Source organism: Puma concolor, chromosome C2 (genome assembly GCF_028749965.1).
Source record: "Puma concolor isolate L17-30 chromosome C2, mPumCon1.1.hap2, whole genome shotgun sequence".
Taxonomy (NCBI): domain Eukaryota; kingdom Metazoa; phylum Chordata; class Mammalia; order Carnivora; family Felidae; genus Puma; species Puma concolor.
The window spans coordinates 90,036,836-90,058,801 of record NC_141675.1 but is presented as its reverse complement, the minus strand read 5'-3'; the positions used below and the strand labels follow the sequence as shown (position 1 = coordinate 90,058,801).

At 44.8% G+C, this 21,966-nt stretch overlaps 1 protein-coding gene across 20 annotated transcripts in view; it reads left to right on the top strand.

The window, feature by feature from the left end:
* The window catches only part of KALRN (kalirin RhoGEF kinase), a 671,367-nt gene that overhangs the window by 190,781 nt on the left and 458,620 nt on the right, over positions 1-21,966 (top strand). For all 20 annotated transcript variants that reach the window (XM_086675190.1, XM_086675188.1, XM_086675186.1 and 17 more), the window contains exons 2-3: positions 3,736-3,810; positions 11,358-11,472. In XM_086675190.1, coding sequence (XP_086531316.1) covers positions 3,736-3,810; positions 11,358-11,472 — 190 coding nt within the window. The remainder of the gene's footprint in view (positions 1-3,735; positions 3,811-11,357; positions 11,473-21,966) is intronic.

Below are 21,966 nucleotides of genomic sequence, written 5' to 3'. Positions count from 1 at the left end.
TTCATTGGTTCTCAGGCTTTCTTTAGAGTTAGCAAGGGACCTACTGTTTCAACAGGCTTTTCTTTTAAAGGGGAAAGCTAATCTACAGTTGGTCTAGAGTTTGTAGTCTAATAGTGCTATTATCAAATATACCTTGTATCAGAGACAGCAACTTCAGAGATACAAATAACTTGCCTCTTTCAAGGTATGTATGCTTCACAGACGTTCTTCCATCACTAGCCTTCCACTTTGGTAACTTAGGCCATCCACAGGATGGGGTGATGCGTCCTAGGCATCCCAATCCCTAAGCTGACTCCTAGAAAAGAATATGGTGGGAGGTCAGGGAAGAGTTGTTTTATCTTCCCAAAAACACACTGAACCTTGTTAGCGACTTTGTTCCCAGCGCTTTCTCTCAAAGCATATTGATCTGATAATCTGAGGATCTTAAAGGCCAATAAATATGAAGAAAAGTTTAAAACATCTCAGACTATCAGAGCTGAGTGGGACTCTGTAGGTCCTCTACGCAGATCACCAGCACTTCGCGTGACAGATGTGGCCTGTGACCTTGTGCATGTCACTTGAGAAAGGGTTACCATTTCATTCATTTCTTTATCCTTTCATCAAATATTTATTAAACATTTTCTATGAGTCTGCCCAGACATGTACCTGATAGTGAAAACATGTTTCTATTTCATTGGTCCTGTTTGAGTTAGTTTTCAATGGACTTCCTCTTTATTATAGATGCTGACAGCTGGTTTCACAAGGGCCTGGGAGAATTGATACATAGGACCCTCAGTTGGTGCAAATAGGTTTTCTACTCGAGGTCACCAACTTCTGAGCTGCTGAGCTAATTAGTTTAGCTCTACTTGGCTTTACATAATGCATATATTGTTGAAAAGTTGTTTGTAATTCAATTTTTAGCAAGTGAAAAACTAATTCAGACCGTTAAGGCAAGTTTTATTTAAAGAGACCCTGGAGCAAATCCTTTTATAATGTGAAAAATCTTGTTGTTGTTGCAAAGGATTATTTCCTACTTAAGGATTTTATAAATCCAGACACTTCAGGTTTTCTTATGGTAGACTCATAACCTGGGAGATAACTCAGCTGTCTCTGAACCAAATCAGGGAAGACTAGCCTGGGAAAAGGAAGCCCTAGGAATCTTAGACCAACCAGCCCAACCCAAGATACAGACATTTACTCTGGCCAGTGGTTGCAAGCTGCATGGACAAGCCCCAGCCTTTCTCTTAGGCCCTGGAGTCTGGAGGGGAGAAGGAAGAGATGGGGCATGATGAATGAGCTCCCTCTTGCTCTCACTTCATGCATGGGAGCGATGAGAGGTCAGTATAGGGAACCTTTTGCTTCCATTGTAGCAAATTCCACGCTCTTCCTTAATGCCTGAGGACTGCGTGGAATTAGAGCCATCTGTACACTTAAAGGGAATTAAGGGAGAGGAAAAGCAGTGGGAAAAACAAGACAGGAGTTTAGGAGAAAAGAGGGTTATGTGGATTCTCATCATAGAGTGAAATCTCATCCATTTGGGCCTTGCTCGTTTTGAACTTGTAAATAACTTGAAAGACTGAAGTTTAACTTTTCTTATTAAATTTTTTTCCTACAGAAATTAATAGTAAATGTAGTAATATGGGGGAGAATGTTTTAAAATTGATGGATACAAAGGTGTATTTCACATATAAAAATAGGCTATTTTAGGGGCACCTGGGTGGCTCAGTTGGTTGAGTATTCAACTCTTGGCTCCGGCTCAGGTCATGATCTTGTGGTCATGGGATCAAGCCCCACATCAGGCTCCACACTGAGTGTGGAGCCTGCTTGATTCTCTCTCTCTCTCTCTCTCTCTCTCTCTCTCTGCCTCTCCCCCCCTTGATCGATCTCTCTCTCAAAATAAATAAACTTAAAGAAATAATAAATTAATTTTAAAAAAGAAAATAGCTATTTTAATGCAAAGGCATCGTTCTACACAAACAATTCATGCATTAGCTCAATATGATCCTTGTCTAGTTGGTTAAGACTGATAGGACTTTTTTCCACCAAGGAAGCCAAAACATCTTATTGTGTGAAGATGAAAAAACCCTATGTATCTATTTGTAAATTTTGTAATCATTTATATTGATCCTAAGCAGTTTCTACTAGTGAGATTTCATAGTTTTTCTGTGTTGGACATAAGGTCAGAGTGTAAATATCTGTACAAACTAAGGATAATAAGTATAAAACAATGCTTATAGTTAGAGCTTTCTTTTTTATGGTGTTTTCTTTCTTCTGTTGCTCACATCCATCTCAAAGTGAGCCTTGTGGCTGGTTATTCCAGAATCAGGCACTCTGGGCCAGCTTATGAAGAGAAGCAAATGATGAATAAAGAGGCTCACTGTCTTCATTTAGTGAAAAATGAAGAAGAAATAGGTGAAATGGTCAAAGACACGTTGGAAATTTGTTGGGAGTTAGGATATAACCCCTGACCGTGGAAACTGGCATTCTGAGGACACATCTCTCCTCCTCTCTGGTTGAGTGTACAACTGGCTCATTTTCCCTTCCCTAGGCCAGTGATCTTAATCCTGGGCTGTTGCCAGAATTCCCAGGTGCGTCTCTTGAAACAGTCAATGTTTAGAGGTTGAGACAGTCCTGAGTGAGACTATCCTCCCCAGTACGTTTCTCTGTGGACTGTCAGATTGGGACCACATGGGAGTAAGCCAAGTGGAGAAAGGCACTGGAGCAGGTGTCCATGGGCTCTGGTTCTGTTTTACTGAGCCGACGCAGAACCTCTTCTCTTCTGGGGTCCATGTGTGCAATACACAGCAGAGGCTCCAGTTATAGCTCACAGAGTGTGGGCTGGCTCTCCCTGAGAGTCCTTGTGGGTGGTCGGGTTACATGTGGGGGCACAGTGGGCTGGCCTGGGGTTTTGTGCCTGTGTGCTGAGGCTTGTCTTCCCACACACCTTGCACTCACACTGGGCTGGGTTGCCTTTGAGGCTGTTTCTCCAGGCACATCATTATATTCCATTCTATGTGAGCCCCAGGCCTCTGCCTCCCACCCCCTAAGAGGAAGTCAGCTGGACCCCAGAAGGGACTTTGCAGCTGAGAAGTGAAATTTAGGCAGAGAATGTGTTGCTGGAGAAGGGAGTGTGTTTACTTCCCAGGAGATTGGTGTCTCCCCACCTCCTGTCTGTTGTGGACTGGTGAGGGTGACATTGAGGGGGAGGAGGAAGAAGGCTGTTGCATTCAACTTAGCTTCCCACTTGGGGATATTGTGGTTTACTTTTCCCATTTGTACAATGAAGACTAAAAGTCACTGTGCCAGGTAGAGGAAAAGCAATAAACACTTATTTAGGGCATTGTAGTCCATCTTGATATTAATAAACCTGTTCCATAGATGTTTACTGAGTGCTTACTGTGTACCAGACACCATGCTAGGCAAAGAGGTACAAAAGTGGCTTTTAAAAAGCCCCATCGTCAAGTTGCTCACAGCAGCAGGGCTTGTGGTTGTTGCCTGCCAGGCACGGAGCTTTGTATACGTGGTGGGGGCAACTTGGACCATCCTTTCCCTGGAAGGGACACCTGCGTGGCCTGGCATCATGTGGAAGTGTCCTTCCTGTTGTGGACCCTCTCCTGCTCCATTGGGCTGGGCTGTAGCACCTGAACAAGGCACAACTTTTTGGCGCATGATAGCGTTGGGCCGCTGAGGGGGGCACCCGGGGATTCAGCCAGTTGGCTTCTTTCACCCTGATTCCTCTGTTTTGTCATCCCACAGGATCTTTTCGGAATGATGGTTTGAAAGCTTCTGATGTCCTTCCCATCCTAAAGGAAAAAGTGGCCTTCGTGTCTGGTGAGTGTTTGTGGAACTTTGCTCTATAAGAGACCTGGAGGAGTGTGTGTACGTGTGCATGCTGGCAGTCACTTCTTGGTGTGTGAGAGAGAAGTGGGGGTGGGGTGGCACTCAGGAGCCCCTGGCTGCATCCTTGCTCCAGAGGCAGGCAGAAAGAGGAGGGAGAGCTCTGATCCTAGCTGGGTGCTCTGGATGACATTCACCACCACAGGTGGGTGCCTCTCACCTCACAGCCCCCACACATATACCTTACTTCACCCCACCATCCCAGGCCTGTGAGGTCCCTCATGGGCCACTAAGGTCCTTGTGGGAGATGGTCCAGTTGGAGGACTCTGTTCACCTCACACATTCCCAGAGGTTTCATTTGGGCTCATCTCTGACTGGATCACAGATAGGACATTAACCTCTTTATCTCTCCTTCCTGGCAAAGGGAACTCAAGTGAATGTTTATATCCATTCATTTACCTTTCTTAGTAATGACTTCCAAATATTTATTTCCAGCTTTTCTCTCCAACCCATCTTGTGCACCTGCATCTTTTACTGTCTGATTCAGGGGTCAGCAAACTATAGCTGGTGGGCCAGCCACCTGTTTTTGTAAGTAAAATTTTACTGGAACACAGCCATGTGCGTTTGTTCAGGCAGTATTAGTCTCCTATTGCTGCTGTAAGAAGTTACCGCAAGTTTGGTAGCACACAGCAACAGAAATTCATTGTCTCATGGTTCTGAAGGCCATGAAGTCAGTTTACTGAGTCTGAAATCAAGCTGTCAGCAAGGCTGTGCTACTTCCAGAAGCTCTTATGGGAGAACTCACTTCTTGCCTCTTCCGGCTTCTGGTGGCTGCCAGCATTCACTCCCATCTCTGTCTCTGTGGTCACACTTATTCTCCTCTTCTGTCTGTGGCACATCTTCCTCTGCCTCCCTCTTACAGGATACCTGTAACTGCATTTAGGGCCCAGTCATTTAAGCCGGGCTCATCTTCCCATATTAAGATCCTTGACTCGGTCACATCTATAGGTGCTTTTTCCAAATAAGGTGACATTTACAGGTTCCAGGGATTAAGACCTGATATTTTTTTTTGGGGGGGGGGCTACTATGCAGCCTGCTATAGGTAGTGTGAATGGATGCTTTCTTCCTTTAGTTTTTTTGTTTATTTTAAAGAGAGAGAGAACATGAGTGGGGGGAAGAGCAGAGAGAGAGGGAGAGAGAGAATCCTAAGCAGGGTCTGAACTGTCAGCACAGAGTGCTGCACAGGGCTCCAACTCATGGACTGTAAGATCATGACCGGAGATGAAATCAAGAGTCAGAAGTTTAACCAACTGAGCCATCCAGATGCCCCAATGGCTGCTTTCTAACTACAATCGCAGAGTTGAGTAATTTTATCAGAGTCCAGATAGTCATAAGCTTAAAATATTTACTATCTGGACCTTTAAGAAAAGTTTGGTGGCCTGTGATGTAATTGAAGGCAAGCTACAGGTGCACCAGCATCACTCTGGGTGCCAGTTCTTGAGTTCTGTAGACTTCCCTTGTAGAACCTCCAGCAGGGGCTGGGATGATGGCAGTGCCCCACCGAGGATCACAAGCATTCATGCCTTGTGGACTGAGCATTTGTTTCTGGATGATCCTGATTGTCCACAAGGAGTGGTGGTAGAATCACAGGGAAGAAGTGAGTACAGTCCCACAGGGCATGGCTGCACATCATAGGTGCTACTGAACTGGATGATGGGCAACAGACACAATGAAGAGAAGGGAGAGTGAGGAGGGGTTTAGAGGGAGGTGAAACCAAGCGGCAGGTGTCTCCCACCTGCTGAGAGGGAAGGTAAAGACTGATGATTCAGAATGTGGAGATGGGATGTGAGAGCAAAGTATGAGATGGGAGTATGTAAGGTACTAGATGTACTCAGTAGTAATAGTGATACCAGCGTTTTATTGTTGTTGCTGCTAGGTGAGATTGACCAAGAAGCTGCCTTTCTCCATTAGCGTTAGGGGCTTGTCTACCTTGTCAGGTAGTGAAACCCTGTCACTGCAGATGTTGAAGCACAGGCTGAACAGCCCTTGGCAGGATCATGTGGCGGTGATTATGGGTAGAGGGGTTGGTAAGGCAACCTCCAAAGTCTTTGTAAGCTTGGATCTGAGTGTTTGCTGAACATGTGGGAGGACCTTGTGTGGAGGTCCTGAGGGCCGCTGGGCAGTGCTAGGCCCCTGACTTCTGCTGCTGCCCAATGCCTGGCTGTAGGACATGGCCCACAGCGTCTATTGTTTACTTTCTACTCCCAAGTAGAGCTCAATCAGATCTTTTCTTCTTTAGGGCCTGGAGCTTCATCTAACCTGATGTCCCTCCTGTCCCCTGGGTCTCCTGCTAATCCTCCCATTTCTCTTGTGCCCAAACTTCCTCTACCTGCAATGCTTTACCCACACTTTCTGCCATTTTGAGCCTCTGTTTTTCCCAAGTAAGTGCCCACTTTGCCTCCTCCAGGAGGCCTGCCTTGCTTTAGTGTAGAGCCTCTGAACACCATCCTGTTCTGCATCAGTTCAGGGCATATGAGTGCAGATACAGTAAACTCTGACATGGGGACCCTTGTTTGATTGTTCATGGCTTATTTTTTCCCATGTGAATTCAGTTGGAGCCCTGAGGCAGAGCTCAGCCAGCCCTAGAAAAAAACCTTCCCAACTAGACAGAGTTGTCCTAAGGGAGAACATAGAAACAATGTGCTAGGAAGACAGTCCAGCATGAGGCAGGTAGATGCTTCCCAGAGCAGGAGCGAGGTGGCTGGGGCTGTGCACCTCGCTCCCTTGAACTGATGTGGGCTGACCAGCCTGGGGTGCGTCTTACTCATCTGCACGTGGTGCCAGGAGCTTTTGAGCTTAGGGGACATTGTCTTCCCATGCCTGAGAAGGATGCTGAGGATGCTAGGGAGACATCTGGCTGCATTAAAAACAAAAACAAAAACAAAACAAAAAAACCCAGAAACCAGAAACAAACCAATAAAGCCTCTTATATACTGAGCTTTTAAAAGACAAAACACAAGAATAAAACAAAACAAAGAAACCAGAATTAAATAATACAGTGTAGCAGCTATATTTCTTTCTGAGAAGGAAGGTGGTGACCAGAGAAACGAACTGTCTCTTGTTCCTGCCCTCCTCTGCTCCTGCCCCCAGCACGGCCAGGGCAAAGGAAAGCGTGCTGCCATGGGAACGCACATTTGGAATAATCCAGTGCAGCCCAACAGCTTCTGTGTGTGGGCGTGTGCACGTGTGTGTGAGACAGGTTCTGTGGCTGTGCCTTAGGGAGCCTCTGTCATTCCAGCCTGGTGGTCCTGCTCTATACTCACAACCTGTGGGCTCCCCCTTTGCCCTCTCTGGCTTCCTCTGAGTGCATATGCCTCCCACTCACAAGCACCCATTTGTGCCTTTTATCCAATCTGCTTGTACAGGGCTTATTTCACCCCTATTATCATTTTGTGCACTCACACCCTCCTTTTGGCCACCCCCTGATGTCTCTCTGCCTCCTGATCTCCCACCAGCAATGTTCTCTATGTTCCCAGGGAAATTTCATGCTGCTGTGGTACAGTCTTGTATCTTGGACCTGTGTCTCTCAAAGTATGTTCCATAAAACAGCAGTCCCACAAGATGGTCCTCAAAAAAATGAAAAGGGGTCCTATGCTTAAATAAGTTTGGGAAATGCATATTATAGCCACCTCATGGAGATTTGCTGTGTCCATTAAAGCACATGCCCATTAAACACATGAAAGCATCTCCCAAACTACAGAATAACTTCATTCCCTTAAGGAAATCATGTGTATCCATTAACATCTTGCTAACTATTGTTACATGGGCCAGAATTTTAGTATGATGCCCTCAATGTATTTTTCTTCTCCCACCACCCCCCACCTTCCCCACTTGCCCTAACTGGAGCCTGATAACCCCTGAAAATTTTTGAGCAGCATTGTTCCTCTGGCTCAGTCAGGGAAGCCCTAATGGTCCCTGCTTTTGGTCTTGCCTCTTCCCCAACCCTACCCTGCCCTGCCTCTCTGGAAGGGGATCAGTGCTACTTCTAGAACATCAGACTGTCCCCTCCCTCTTTATCCTCTTTATACCTGTCCTGTAGCTCCTGGCAACAAAGCCTCACATGCACAGGCCCACGGCAGGAATGTGATGAGTAAAGGAATTACCAGCACCTTTTCAAAACTTGGCTACTTGTGTCTCATACCCTCTGGGATCCACCTCCATAATGCACACTGACTTCAGCAGGGAGGATTCTCATTCTTCATCTCTGTGTATCACGCTCTGTAATGTCAGCACCATATCAACTATCCATCCAATCCTACACCTTCATGGCTTCTCAGCCTCCTTGGCACCAAAGTTTTCCACCTCCTTATTTAGGCCATGAAAATCTACGACCTTAACCCTTGATATGTGCGTCCATGGACTTAGCCTCTTACCTTTGACCCTTTCTGGTGTTCTCCTATAAGTTGGGAAAGGATGGATTTCAGATGAGCAAAACATCTGCTCCCTCTTCTCTGGGAACTCATGATCCAGTAGGACATTTCCTACCTGCACTGGGCCCTCTCCACTTACACATGCATTAGCTTTATTCTGCCTTCACTCAGGTTAGAACCTAACATAGATACGATGGCTAGACCTCCCAAAAGAGGTCTCACTGTGCCCCAGTTCCCTGCCTCATTCCTTTTAGCCTACCTCATACACAGTCCTGCTGTTCATTCTCTTGGGATGCTGATCAGTGATGGTCTTCTCCGCTTTCTCCCAGCACCTCGAACCTATCCTGATCCTTGACAGGTGACCTCATTTGCTATTTCACCTAAAGAGCAGTGTCCCCCAGGCAGGCTGAATTTCTCCCACTCCTTCATTTAGTTGTTTCCTCCTCCCTCTCTCAGTTGTATCAGCCTGCTTCAGAGAAGGGGACAGGACCCCTCTTCTTGCACCGGCTCTGAGGCCTTGTTCTACCCATTGTCCCACTCTTTCCAGCACAGTGATTCTCTTTCACTATGCCCTTTCCTCCTCTGCTTCCTACACACTTGCAAGGTCATCTCCTTTCTGAGAAACACCTGGCTGATCCTGCTGCCCCCTCTTGGATCCTTCTCCATGCTTACTGAAGGGACCGGGCTGCCCTGACCCAGGCTTTCTCCTTTCCCTCCCTCTCCTCTGCCATCTGGAACCTTCCCCAGCCATATTTATGAAACTCTTATTTCCAAGGGCAGAACTACCTCTAGCTCAGGAAGGACAGTTCCAACAGTCCTACAAAGTCCGTAGTGAGTCTTTGCCAAACAAGCCAGTCTTGGCACTCCATGTTCTCATGGCTCTACTGTGTCTACCGAAAGTCAGGAATAAAGGCAACAACTGCAGTTAAAACCACCCAAGAGTGAAAATCCTTAGGATGGTTCATGGCTAGAGAGGAAGGTTGTGGTTACAAGAGATGCTCCCAGCTTTTGGGATGTAATGCCCCTGATTTCGAATCCAAGAGACCACCAAGGAGCCAATACCGATGCAAACGCACGAGGGTTTATTTGCAAGCTCAAGCTTGGGCCCGAGTATACCCGACACAGCGGAGCAGGGACTTGGACCTCTAGGTTAAGAGGTGTAGCAGTTTTATAGGGGCCAGTGACCAATGAGATTGTAACACACACAGAAAGTTGCCATTCATGTCAGTCCACACGCAGGTGGCCAATTGAATTACAATTTACCCTATAGTAATTGTTTGAACTAGCCTATCACTCTGGTCAGAATTTACGTGCAAGTTTGGTGAGCAAAAGGCGGGGTTTACATTCTTTGGCGGTTAGGGGTTCTGCATTCCTAAATGAGCCGGTTTCCAGTAAGGGTGTGCTCAGCGGCTTGACTAGTGTGGGGGAGTGTCTTAAGCAATAAGTAGGTCATGTGGGGGTTATACATGAGATGGTGGGTGTAGCACAAAATGGAGTTAGTCTTGCTCCGCTTGTCCAGGGGTAGGGGATTTTTGTTAAATTCCTTGGTTCCCACAGGGAAACCTTCCATTTAATCCTTCTGCTTCCTTTTCCTCATATGGAAGGCAGATGGGAAATGGGGATCATTTACAAGGTAGATGAGTTGGGGTGGTTTTTCATACAAAGAACCAGGGCCCATGGTATGGAAGGTCTGGAGCTAGGGGCCCAGGTCCCACGCTGTGGTGTGTCTATACAAATCGCCCTGCTGTGGGGCTGGAAGTGGGGGTGGTACTACTGAAATGTTTTCTCATCAGGGCACGTCCCTCACTGGCCTGATCTTGTTTGATCCTTTTCTCTTTGCAGTCTTCCTATTTCCTCCTCAGGAGTATCCTGGAGTGGTTTAGGTTTTGTTTGTCGAGCTTCCCTTCTGTCTGTATGGCTTCTGGACCCCACAATCAGAGGGAAACATTATTCATGAACTCACACTTGGGTGGGGACCCTGGGAGGCTCTGCCTTTCCTTGAAGAGCTCCTTATTCAGAGGGCTGAGCTTTAAGCTTCTTTTCTAGTATTGGTGATGGCCATGTCACTTCCTCCCCCTTCTTGAATTGTATCCCCTTGTGGTCCCCACTCTGGAGGATGTCAGGCAGCTGCCTGGGATGTGTGCAAGAGTCTGTGATCATGACAGGGGTTTTCTGTGCATAATAACCAGTGCCTGTAAGGATGTACCTTAGCTTTGTCCTCTGTGACCCTCCTGAGAAACTTGGCCCTGCTTCCTAATCATAGCATCTATTAAAGAATAAATCTTTAAATCCTATAATAAATAGTGAAAAGAAAGTTTAGAAAAAAGAAGAAAAAGCAACCATGTAAAATCCCAGCCGTCCAATACCAACAATGATCATCATTTCACTATACTCCTTCCTGCTTGTTTTAATGTGATATTTAGAAAACATTTATAATCATAGTGTGTACATATGCATTTGCCACGATTAAGACCTTGAGCATCCTTGTTTCTGATCAAGATTCCTGTACTCCTCTAGCAGGAGTGACAGGTGGTACCTCAGGCAGGCAGACAGGCAGGGGTGGAATCTTGACTGTGTAGAAAGCACTTAACATCTTTTCTATGTATCTGAAAATCTCCCAGCAGTGATGTCCTGGATGGATGCTTTAAGGGTTTCTCACTACAGTAGTCAGTTCATCTCGAGCACTTCTACCTCACAGAGGTCTGCAAAGAGAAGTGAATTGAAGGTTAAATTTTCAAAGACCATAACACATTCGATAGCTTGTTTTCTCAATGAGAGCAGTCACCACCACCTTCATTATCATCTCACAGTTGTGGAGAGCTTTATGTTTTAAAGTGCTTCCCCATCAGTCCTTGTGGCAACCCTGTAAGATGCTCATCATTATTTTCAGGTGCACTTTGCAAATGAGGTGTCAGAGAAGTCAAAAAGTCTTGCCCAAGGTTACACATGTTAGTTACATCCAAACGCCATACCCTTCACCTAACCAGTGACTGCATTTCTCCGGGCACCATATTTCTGCCTGTTTCATCCAGCACTCAGATGGAATTCTTTTTTCTGTGCAGCATGCTTTCCAGCTGGTTTTCTTAACCGCCCTCCTCTTCCTCCCTACAGGGGGCCGTGATAAGCGAGGTGGACCCATTCTGACCTTCCCTGCTCGCAGCAATCATGACAGAATAAGACAGGAAGACCTGCGGAAACTCGTGACCTATTTGGCCAGCGTGCCAAGGTAAGGTGAAGGGGAATATCCTGCCGGGGAGTGGGGAGCTGGGCTCGTGTGAGTGAGTTGGAATGAGCCTCCATCCCAGCCCGGGCAGTTGTTTCTGCCCTTGGAGTGGATTCTAATTATTCCTGGAACAATGTCACCCATTGTTCACCTTGTTCTCATCATTCCCATTGTTACTGCTGGGATCCATATGAATGGAGTTGGAGCCCTGGGCAGAGGTGAGGACCAGGACAGGCCCTGGAGTGGAGACTCTGTGGCCTGGGGAAGAGGGTGGGAAGCTGCTGTTTTCCCTAGGGAAGTAGGAAGTTAGCTGAGTCCACCTTGGCTTGTGCAATGGATTGTTTTCAAAACTTACGGCTTGTGAATATGGTTTATGGCTTTTGGAGTTTGGGACAAATAACCCCACTTGAATCATACAGTTAGACTCAGCCCTCAGTCCAATCTAGATCACACATTTTCAGCAGGGTTAATATTGTCTCTAAGGAGGATGAAAATTGGTTCTTGGTGTGGGGGGTAGCAAAAACCTGTCCTTTTATGTATTAAGCACAGGTATATATATGGTACCTAAAAAGGTATACAATATATTCACGGCATTAAATTTTCATTGACTGTGACAATTGAGGAAGGAAGCATAGAAAAGTTCTTTTGGGGGCAGGGAACGATGATCATTTTAACAGGTTGAGAAACATTGGTTTCCAAGTGTTTCCTGGTGGTGCTGGCCATGGAGGTGGTGGAGAGAGACGTGTTGAGGCCATGGTCTGTATCTTTTAAGAAGGGAGAATAAAGGCCTTTGTAGACTCAGAGAATCACGGAATGTGAATGCTGGAAGAGCCCTGAGAAGCTGTCTAGGCAACTACATGTTGTGCTCTGCTTAGGAATTAGGGTCAGTAGGGATGAGAGCTGCTCACCGGGCATCAGTATCAGTGGCTGGCCTAGAACTTTGCCTTCCTGACTCCTGATCCAGGGCTCTCCTGTCCTTGCACTTGGCCAGAGAGATTTCTGTTCTCTGCCACTTAATGGAGCTGGAGCCTGTCAAGTGTTTCTTGTGGCAAATGAGAAGTGGTACTTTGGGCCTTCAAAATCTTCTTGTCTCTGTGCATTTTATAGGAGAATTAGTAAATTATAGACAGGAGCTCCATATTCAGCTCCGCCTCTGCTAGGAGACCTTGGGTAATTGTTGCAAGCGCTGATTAGTTCTTGAAGCAGGTGTCAAATGAGGCAAGCGCCAGATCTCAAAGTGCTATGAGGGAGACAAATGTAAAGGGATTGGTGGATGGTGATGGGCAGGTGGTAAAGGAGTTTTAAGAGCAGCCATCAAGTGCTTGGGAGGATATTGAATAGAATGGGGAGCCCTGAAGAGCCCCAGGCAGAAGGCTGTGAACAAATAGATGTTGAATAGTGTCTATTTTTTTTTCTTTATGATATCTGCTGGAGACCAGAAAAAAAGATAAAAGGTCTTAAGTTCCAACAAAAGGGACTTGGGTTCTATGCAAAGAAGAACTTCTAAACTTGGAGTGCAAGAGTCTTTGGATGAGGAATAGAATAGAATACTTTTTTTTTTCTTGGAGGTCTTTGGAGAGAAGAAATATTCCCATCTGTCTCAGAGGCAAAGAGATGGACTAAATAACCCATGATTGATGTAGGTAATTTAGCAATTTAGTCATCTAGGGGCTAAGCAGTTTTAAAAGCACCTTTCCCAAGTACACTACTATCAGGCATAAAACCAGGCATTTTCTAAAGCAATTTACAAGAAAAGTTTTCATGGAGACCCATGATGAACTCTTAGTTCTTTCAGAGCCAGAAGAAATTGGGGTCCCAGGAGATACGAAAGGTATATTTTTTTCCTTTCTGGTATGTTTATCACATCCCTGCAGCTAATGTACACTTACCTTCTACAGAATAGAAGGTAAAAGAGTTTGAAGAACACTTTTCTTCATTCTGATTTGTTAAGCAAAGATAGGACAGAATAGATTGGAAGCAGTTAAAAGGAAAGATTTCTGCTGGGTGAAGGGGAATGAAACCCAAGAGGGGCGAAAGGAAGGTCACAGATAAGGAGAAACAATACATTATCATTGAAGGAGTATACTAGATGGTAGCTCTTTGCCTCTCAGAGGGTGGTCTCAGGCATTGCCCCTGAGAACAGAAGAGGTTCTTCACAGGTTCTGGCAGGTGGGGGGCAGGACTCCTGTTGCTACCTCAGTGGGAAGGATTTTCCTTGGAGTTCTGCCACCTCTGTCACAAGGGCTCTTGTTCAGGAGGATTGTGAGTACCTGGCAGGCTGCAGAGTTTACCAACTAGTCATGCCATTCATGTCCCCAAGTTCACATATGACTACTGTTGGAAGCAAAACCTGGAACAGAATTGTTCTGAAGACACTGAAGTCTAGGGAGGGAAACTGAAGAACTTAGTGGGTCAGATAATATTTGCCACTCTTCTGCTAACCACAGGTTTGGGAAAGAAGGGAAACTGTGAAAATGAATAGTTAGTCGAGGTCAATGATACTGATGAGAAGAAATGATCTATTCTGGGTCATGGCCCAGGAAGCTAAAAGACAGGCTCCTTTTGGGGTGGAGTGTGCTCTACAGACTGGTGTAATCATCTGTATGTGACATTTGACATTTATTTATTCATGCATTCATTCATTCTTTATTTATTTAACAAATATTTAGAGGCTCTGTATGCCAGGCTGACTGAGTGTTCATGGTGAGCAGGAAAAGATATTTTGATAAAGTTAGGTAAAACCTGGATATTTCCCTACCTTGTACAAACCAGTAAGAATAAAGGGCAGTGCAATATATGACTGTGCTGGTAGCATAAGAGATGAGCTGGCTAAAAGAAGGCAGGCAAATAAGGACCAGTAAGTGATGAAAGAAGATCCTGAAATCTAAGGAATGAGTCATCTTGACGGCCATTTCTGGCACTATTCTAGAAAAGATGATTAAACAGATGGTTGTGGTAATTTATAAATGAATGGGAAGAAATAGTCCCACCATCCTCTGTGAAGGCCAGGCCACATCTGGACCACTGCATTCAACTCTGCAACACTGAACTCTGCCAGTCCATTTTTAAATTTTTAAAAAAATTTTTTAAATGTTTATTTTATTTTTGAGACAGAGAGAGACAGAGCATGAACGGGGGAGGGTCAGAGAGAGAGGGAGACACAGAATCCGAAGCAGGCTCCAGGCTCCAGGCTCCCAGCTGTCAGCACAGAGCCTGACTCGGGGCTTGAACTCACAGACCGCGAGATCATGACCTGAGCCAAAGTCAGATGCTTAACTGACTGAGCCACCCAGGCACCCCTTTTAAATTTTTTTTAAATGTTTATTTTTGAGAGAGAGAGGGAGGGAGGGAGAGAGGGAGGGAGGGAGAGAGAGAGAGAGAAAGAGAGAGAGAGAGAGAATGAGTGGGGGAGAGGCAGAGAAACAGGGAGACACAGAATCTAAAGCAGGTTCCAGGCTCTGACCTGTCAGCACAGAGCCAGCATGGGGCTCGAACTCATGAGTTGTAAGGTCATGACCTAAGCTGAAGTCGGACGCTTAACTGGTTGAGCCACCCAGGTGCACCTCTGCCAGTTGGTTTTAAGAATGCTGTTGACCACTTAGAGTATTGTCAGGGGAGCAGTGTATTGAAGAATCCACAAACTGGGTGTCTCTGTAGTTGAAGGATTGAAGGATGTTTTCTGGCAGGAATGAAAATGGAAGAACAGTGATTCCTGACTTCAGGTGTCAGGAGAGCTGTCGCAAAGAGGAGGGAGCAGGCATGGTCCCTGCTGCATCAATGGGTAGAAGTGAAGAAAGAACCTGCCCACCTGGGAGCTGTCCAGCAGTAATGCTGCTGCCCCTGGAGAAAGTGGGTGGGCTTTCTGTCAGCTGGAGACTGGGTGACCTTCTGTTAGGGATACTGTAGGAAGAATTCCTCCATTGGGCTGGAGGCTGGATTAGATCATTTCTAAGATTTCTTGCCCTGAATTTTGTGTTTCTATGATATTGGGGGAAAAATGCATCATAAAATCTAGGACCTCAAAACAGAGTACTATTACCCCCACTAACATACACGTCATTTCTCAGGCTCACTAAATAAGTTAGGGCCTGGGATTTCACTTCAGATGATGTCTACATCTGAAATCCTGAGAGAACTGCTTTCTAGTTCCTTTGGACTCTGTGGGAATTTGGGGGCATCACATGGGACCAAGGATCATCCTGGAGTGTGACAGTTTGGAACAGTCCTGCTTACTCTTTTGGGATCCATCTTGGCAAGAATTAAGTTTTTTCCAACTTCCCTTTTGTGCCTCTGATGGCTTTGAGCACCCATCTCCAGGATCTTCTCCATGCTTTCTGTCATCTTGTTTTGAGGAATCACAGACTAGCAGTGTGGGAAGGGGCCTGAAAAGTCTTCTGGTTCAACTTGCTAATAAGTCCACTTACTGAATTCAACAATGTTTACTGAGTGCCTACTATGAGCCAGGGCCTGGATAGGCATCTTGGTGGGCTCTTGTGTTATCTTTTCTGACTGTCATCCATGCTATACTTAGCTAGCTTTTTTATCCTGCTCTGCTATCTGTTTGCAGCTACTTGTACATGAAAGGAACAGAAGGCAAATACTCAGATACAATCAACTGATGAATTTTCCTAGAAATTGAGGGACAGGATAGAAAATGTAGCCTGAGAGTAAATAATTGCCCAGGCAGAGCTCACAGTGTGGATAATCTACTCACCGTGATTATTGAGAGTTGAACAAATGCTTGAAATAGGAAATTCTAAGTATCTAGTAAAAAAAAAAAAAAACCTGGATTATTTTAGTGCATTGAATTTCTCCTCTTCATCGTCCTTGTTATCCTGCTTTGTCATGACCATCTTTCTGCTACTTCTAAGGGCACTGATTGTTAGCCCCTTGATGTGTCTGCCACTTAATTCTGCTCTTAGCAGGGCAGCTGAGATGTTAAGTGTTCTGGCAAGAATTGCAGATATCATACTGGTGAGGAGAGATGACAAGAAATTAAGATGGGATATTCTGTAATGCCAATCAAACCAAAGTGCCAATATTCACAGCTTATTATTTGATAACACTTGCTCTTGTTCTACTGACTTCAGCAAGAGATAAATTTGGCTTATAGCCAGCACTGTCTTTGTACAGCATCACCAGAAAATAGAAATATGCAGAATGAGCCAGAAAGACAGTTAAAAGATGAGGAGGTAAAAACTGCAAGGGTTTCCTCCCACTATATTCAGCCTGAGAGAGCCCAAGCTATCCAAACTATAATCACTGAGTGCGTCTTATTGCAAGGGCCTGTTGAGATGTGTTGTTGGCATTCTGTCCTTTGTTCTGAGATTATCAATTAAAGGAGGAGGTAGGGAGTAGTGACAGGAGGTCTAGAAAATAGGACCAATGAGAGCATTGTCCAAAACTTATGCCTTTTCACACTCATTTTAAATTTATTTTGTTGCTTATGTATAGAGGGCTTATAATATTTATTACAGTTCCCAGATTCTACACAAATTGAGCAATAACAGTTAAGTGTCCCTATTGTTAAGCTGTGTGTAACACAAGTCCTGAAGAGCAAATAGTGTTCTACTTTGCTGCTAAGGAGTGTAAAATCACAACAGTAACTACCCTCATTAGTGATCACTCTCCTTGGAGCTGTGCAGACCTTCCAACAAAGGGAAGAGAAGCATCCTAGGATGGCAGAAGATACTGAGGTTCAGATCCCAGCTCTATCACTACTCAGTAAGCTAATGGCCACTCAACCTGGGTAATCTGAGAAGAGATTAAGGAAGGTACAATTTATAGTCATGCAGGCAGGGCACAGGGAAACCAGCAAGGTTTGGATTCCCAAGTTATACCAGGGCTAGAAACAATAGGGAGGGGAGATGTTACTACTTCTAGCCCTGAAGGGCAAGATGATCAACAGTTCTTAGAATCTGGAGAGAGACGGCTGTGTGAGAGGGCCACCTGACAGGAGCTGTGGCTATGGGTGATTCCATGATGGGGAGCAAGGGGAATCCAGACTCTTAACTTCACTGTCCTTTCATTCTCTGACCTCCTGTCATCGTTTGTCATTGACTGAATGCAACCAAAGCCAGGTAAGCCCATTGATGCAGTCCATGTGGGTCAGCCTCCTAGGGCGTCGGCTTGAGGGGAGAGGATGGAGAATGGATTTGGAGGGGCAAATGGAAGGTATTTCTGCATTTCTCAGCATAGGGTGAGACCTGAGGCATATTATTCAGTATTTCTGAGTCTAATGTTCTGATTTTTAATTTAGGAAAAGAATGCCCATCCCACAAGTGTGTGGTGAAGAATTATCTAGCAATCTCTCTGTAGCACCCAGGTGCTCAGTACTTCTTAGTCTGTCTCCTAAAGTATAATAATAATTATTATTATACTTTATATATATATAATTATATAATTATTATTATTATTATACTGTATATACACATGCACATATAGTAATATTTGTTACCTATTAAGGAATAGATATAATGTATATGTAAGTTATGAAGCATAATAATAAAATCAACATCTGAGAGCCCACCCCTCAACTTTAAAAGTAGAATGTCACCTGTAGTGACATTTGAGGCTACCTGTGGCTACCTGAAGCTACCTGTGGCTCCTCCCCACCATGAACCCCCCCCCCCCCCCCCCAGAAACAACCATTACTCTGAGTTTTGTGTTTATCCTCTTGCTTTTTTGGTATAGTTTACCACATGTTTTCATAAACAATATGTTGTTTAGTTTTGCTTGTTTTTTTTAAAATTTATTTTTACATTTATTCATTTTTGAGAGAGAGAGAAAGAGAGAGAGAGTGTGTGAGCAGGGGAAGAACAGAGAGAGAGGGAGACACAGAATCCAAAGCAGGCTCCAGGCTCTAAGCTGTCAGCACAGAGCCTGATGTGGGGCTTGAACCCACAAACTGGGAGATCATGATCTGAGCCGAAGTTGTACCCTTAAGCAACTGAACCACTCAGGTGCCCCTAGTTTTGCTTGTTTTTGAGTTTTTTTTTAAAATTTTTTTTTTTTTCAATGTTTATTTATTTTTGGGACAGAGAGAGACAGAGCATGAACGGGGGAGGGGCAGAGAGAGAGGGAGACACAGAATCGGAAACAGGCTCCAGGCTCTGAGCCATCAGCCCAGAGCCTGACGCGGGGCTCGAACTCACGGACCGCGAGATCGTGACCTGGCTGAAGTCGGACGCTTAACCGACTGCGCCACCCAGGCGCCCCATTGTTTTTGAGTTTTATACAAAGGGTATCATACCATATGTAGTTTTCTTTGACTAGCTTTTTTAACTACTGTGGTATTCAACAACATGGATGAATTTTCAAATGTGATTTTAAGGGGGAAAAGACAATGTGTCCAACCCCTGGAATTGATCTATTAAGTAATAAATAAATGCTAGCAATTATTATTTTTAACCTACATTATTGTGCTATTATAAGTATTTGATATGCATAACTTCGAGGTGAGTATGTTTATTTCTTCTTTTACACATGAGGGGACTGTGGCTCCAAGAGGTTAGGTAACTTGCCTAGGGACACAGAGCCAGTATAACAAGAAGCTAAGTGCTTTAGCACCAGAGCTTGAACTTTTATCCACTGAAGGGATGAGGAGCCAGAGTAAGGGAGGCCATGGTGATGGAGTGCAGGGGACACATCTGGGGAGAGTAGGATGGGCTAAAGATTGGATTGGAACAGGACAATGGAAGAGGGTGGTAAGGAGATGAGGGGGCCTACAGGTGTAATGATGGTGGGCAGCAATGGTCTGTACATCAAACCTGCTTTCTCTAAGGTTCTCTTTGGATTCTAAGTGTGAAGGTTGCTGCAGGTGTGGAATGCAGATGGCGATTGCCTCACACCTGGTTTCTACTGGTTAAGGCAGCCATGGTGACTGTGGATGTGCTGGACAATGGTGGTGGTTGTGGGGAGTGCCTCAGAATTTCTCCCCCAGGAGCAGATGTGTAAATGCTCCTTATTTATGCTCATCTATGGATGATAGTCAACTATGCTTTAGTGAGCACATAATACCAAGAGATGTAGTGAAAAAGCAGAAACACTTAAGACCATGGACACTATTTAAAGAGATAAGTAAAAAACTGTGAGTAGCAGGGACCCTGCATGTAAAGCCTGGTCTCTATTGTACTCTAAGGATGGTAGTTCTATTCAGTTTCTTGGGTCTGAGTCTTCTTTCACTCGGCCACCTGTTTGGTTCATCTTCACTGCTCTGGTGGCAGAAGCACATTTCTGGCACTAGCATTATGCTGATACACATTTTGAAGCTGGTTTACTTCCTTGACCATGCCATTGCTGGACTTGGCAGATGTGGCTGGCACAGCCCTGATGGGGCTGAGGGGCCAGAAGGGGCTCATGGAAACCCTGAGAAATGCAGCTGTGTGGAGGAGGGAGAGCTAGTGGTGATACTTCAAATGTAGAGGCATGCATTTGTGATTCCCTGGAGAACAATAGTCTGGATGATCAGAGGCAAAAACCATGTGGTCATGAAGTAACTATGGGAAGTAGGCCTGGTTATTCCAGGAACCAGTGAATGTCTTTAGGTGATAAATCAAGGACCCAGCATTGGATAAGCATTCCTGATGGAGAGAGGAGCATTGTTTGTCTGTATATGCATCTTCAGTGTGACCCTTGGAAGGTACCTGAACTTGGTGAGAGTGGAGCTAACAGTAGTGGACTAGCAGAGAAGGATGAGTGGGCTAAAGGGAAAGTACTGATTCTGGAAATGAGGCAAGGGGTTCCAGCCCAAGAAGAATGAACCCAGAAACTTCTGCTCTAGAAGGAGAAATGTGTCTGCTTGCTGACAAATGTTCTCACCTTGTAGAACAGGCACGCATAAAGGGATTATGAAACACAGCGGTGGTAGAACATGTAGATGGAACCTAGCCCAGAACTTGGTACTCAGAAGGGGCTGACAGCAAATGGCAGGTCTTTCCCTCTTTTTGCTCGAAGGTGGTGACATTGGGGACTCCTGGGTGGCTCTGTCAGTTAAGCCGCTGACTGTCGATTTTGGCTCAGGTCATGATCTCACAGTTTGTGAGTTCAAGCCCTACATTGGACTCTGCACTGACAGTGTGGAGCCTGCTTGGGACTCTCTCATTCTCCCTTTCTATCTGTTCCCCGCCCCCCCCCCCCCCCCCGCTTGTGCGCTCTCTCTCTCTCAAAACAAATAAACTTAAAAAATTAAAAAAAAAAAGTAGGGACCTTGTTTTGCCACCTGTCCTTCATTGACCCTAGCACTGATTTTTCAAAGTCAGGATTAGGGAGATGGTTAAGGTTAGGATTAGAGCTAAAAGCAGTGATAGCAGTGAGATCAGAACCATCTAGCAAGCTTATAAGCAACACTGAATATATTAATAGATATACCAAGTACTTTGATAAAGTCTTAACCTCTTGTATTAGTTAGAAAACCATTTCTTGGGGCGCCTGGGTGGCGCAGTCGGTTAAGCGTCCGACTTCAGCCAGGTCATGATCTCGCGGTCCCGGAGTTCGAGCCCTGCGTCAGGCTCTGGGCTGATGGCTCAGAGCCTGGAGCCTGTTTCCGATTCTGTGTCTCCTTCTCTCTCTGCTCCTCCCCCGTTCATGCTCTGTCTCTCTCTGTCCCAAAAATAAATAAACGTTGAAAAAAAAATTAAAAAAAAAAGAAAACCATTTCTTTATTATAGAAAATAAGTGCAGAAAAATATAAAGAATTAAAGAAAATACTTTAATCATGTACTGTATCATATAGAGATAAGGACAGTTAATATATTGAAATATTTCCTTCCTGTCTTTATTTAGAGCTTTTAAAAAAACAGAATTGAATTATTGCTTATTTAATTTCCTTCTTGTTTTATTCCACTCGACATTATACCAGAAGAATATTTTCTTAACATTCAAGACTTTTTATGCATAGTAGTGTGTATTGAAATGTACCATATTTTAATTGACCCTATCATTAGGCATCTAAGTTATTTTCAAAATTTCATTGCTATATAAACTCCCAGTAAACACCTTTGTGTGTAAACTGTCTACTTTTTAGATAGTTTCTTTGGGATAGATTTATGGCAATCAGACATTTTTTTAAAGGCTAGTGATTCACATTGCCACATTGCTTTCCAAATTTCCCAATTTATATATCCAGTATGCCTTGCCTTAGACTTCCAAGTCTTGACATTTCTCCAGATTTGTTTATTTGCTCATCAATAACCAGGCCCCACTGTGCAAACATTGTTATCACTATCATCAGGAAACCCTAATGTAGTTCCATGTGTTACAGACTTAAGTCTGATCCTGGATTTGAAAAGACTAAAGGAGTCGGTCACAGGGTCTGCCCTTTGGGGGTCTGTCAGGTCTTTTTATTTTCCTGAACTAATAGGCCTCTTAATGGGGACCATACATTAAAGTTTGGATCTGATATGAAATCTAGAAGGACTTAATTGCTTTTTGCCCATGGTGAGTTTTTAGTTTTGCCTTTGGATGTGTTTCAGCTCCTTGGCTGGTTGTACAGTCAGT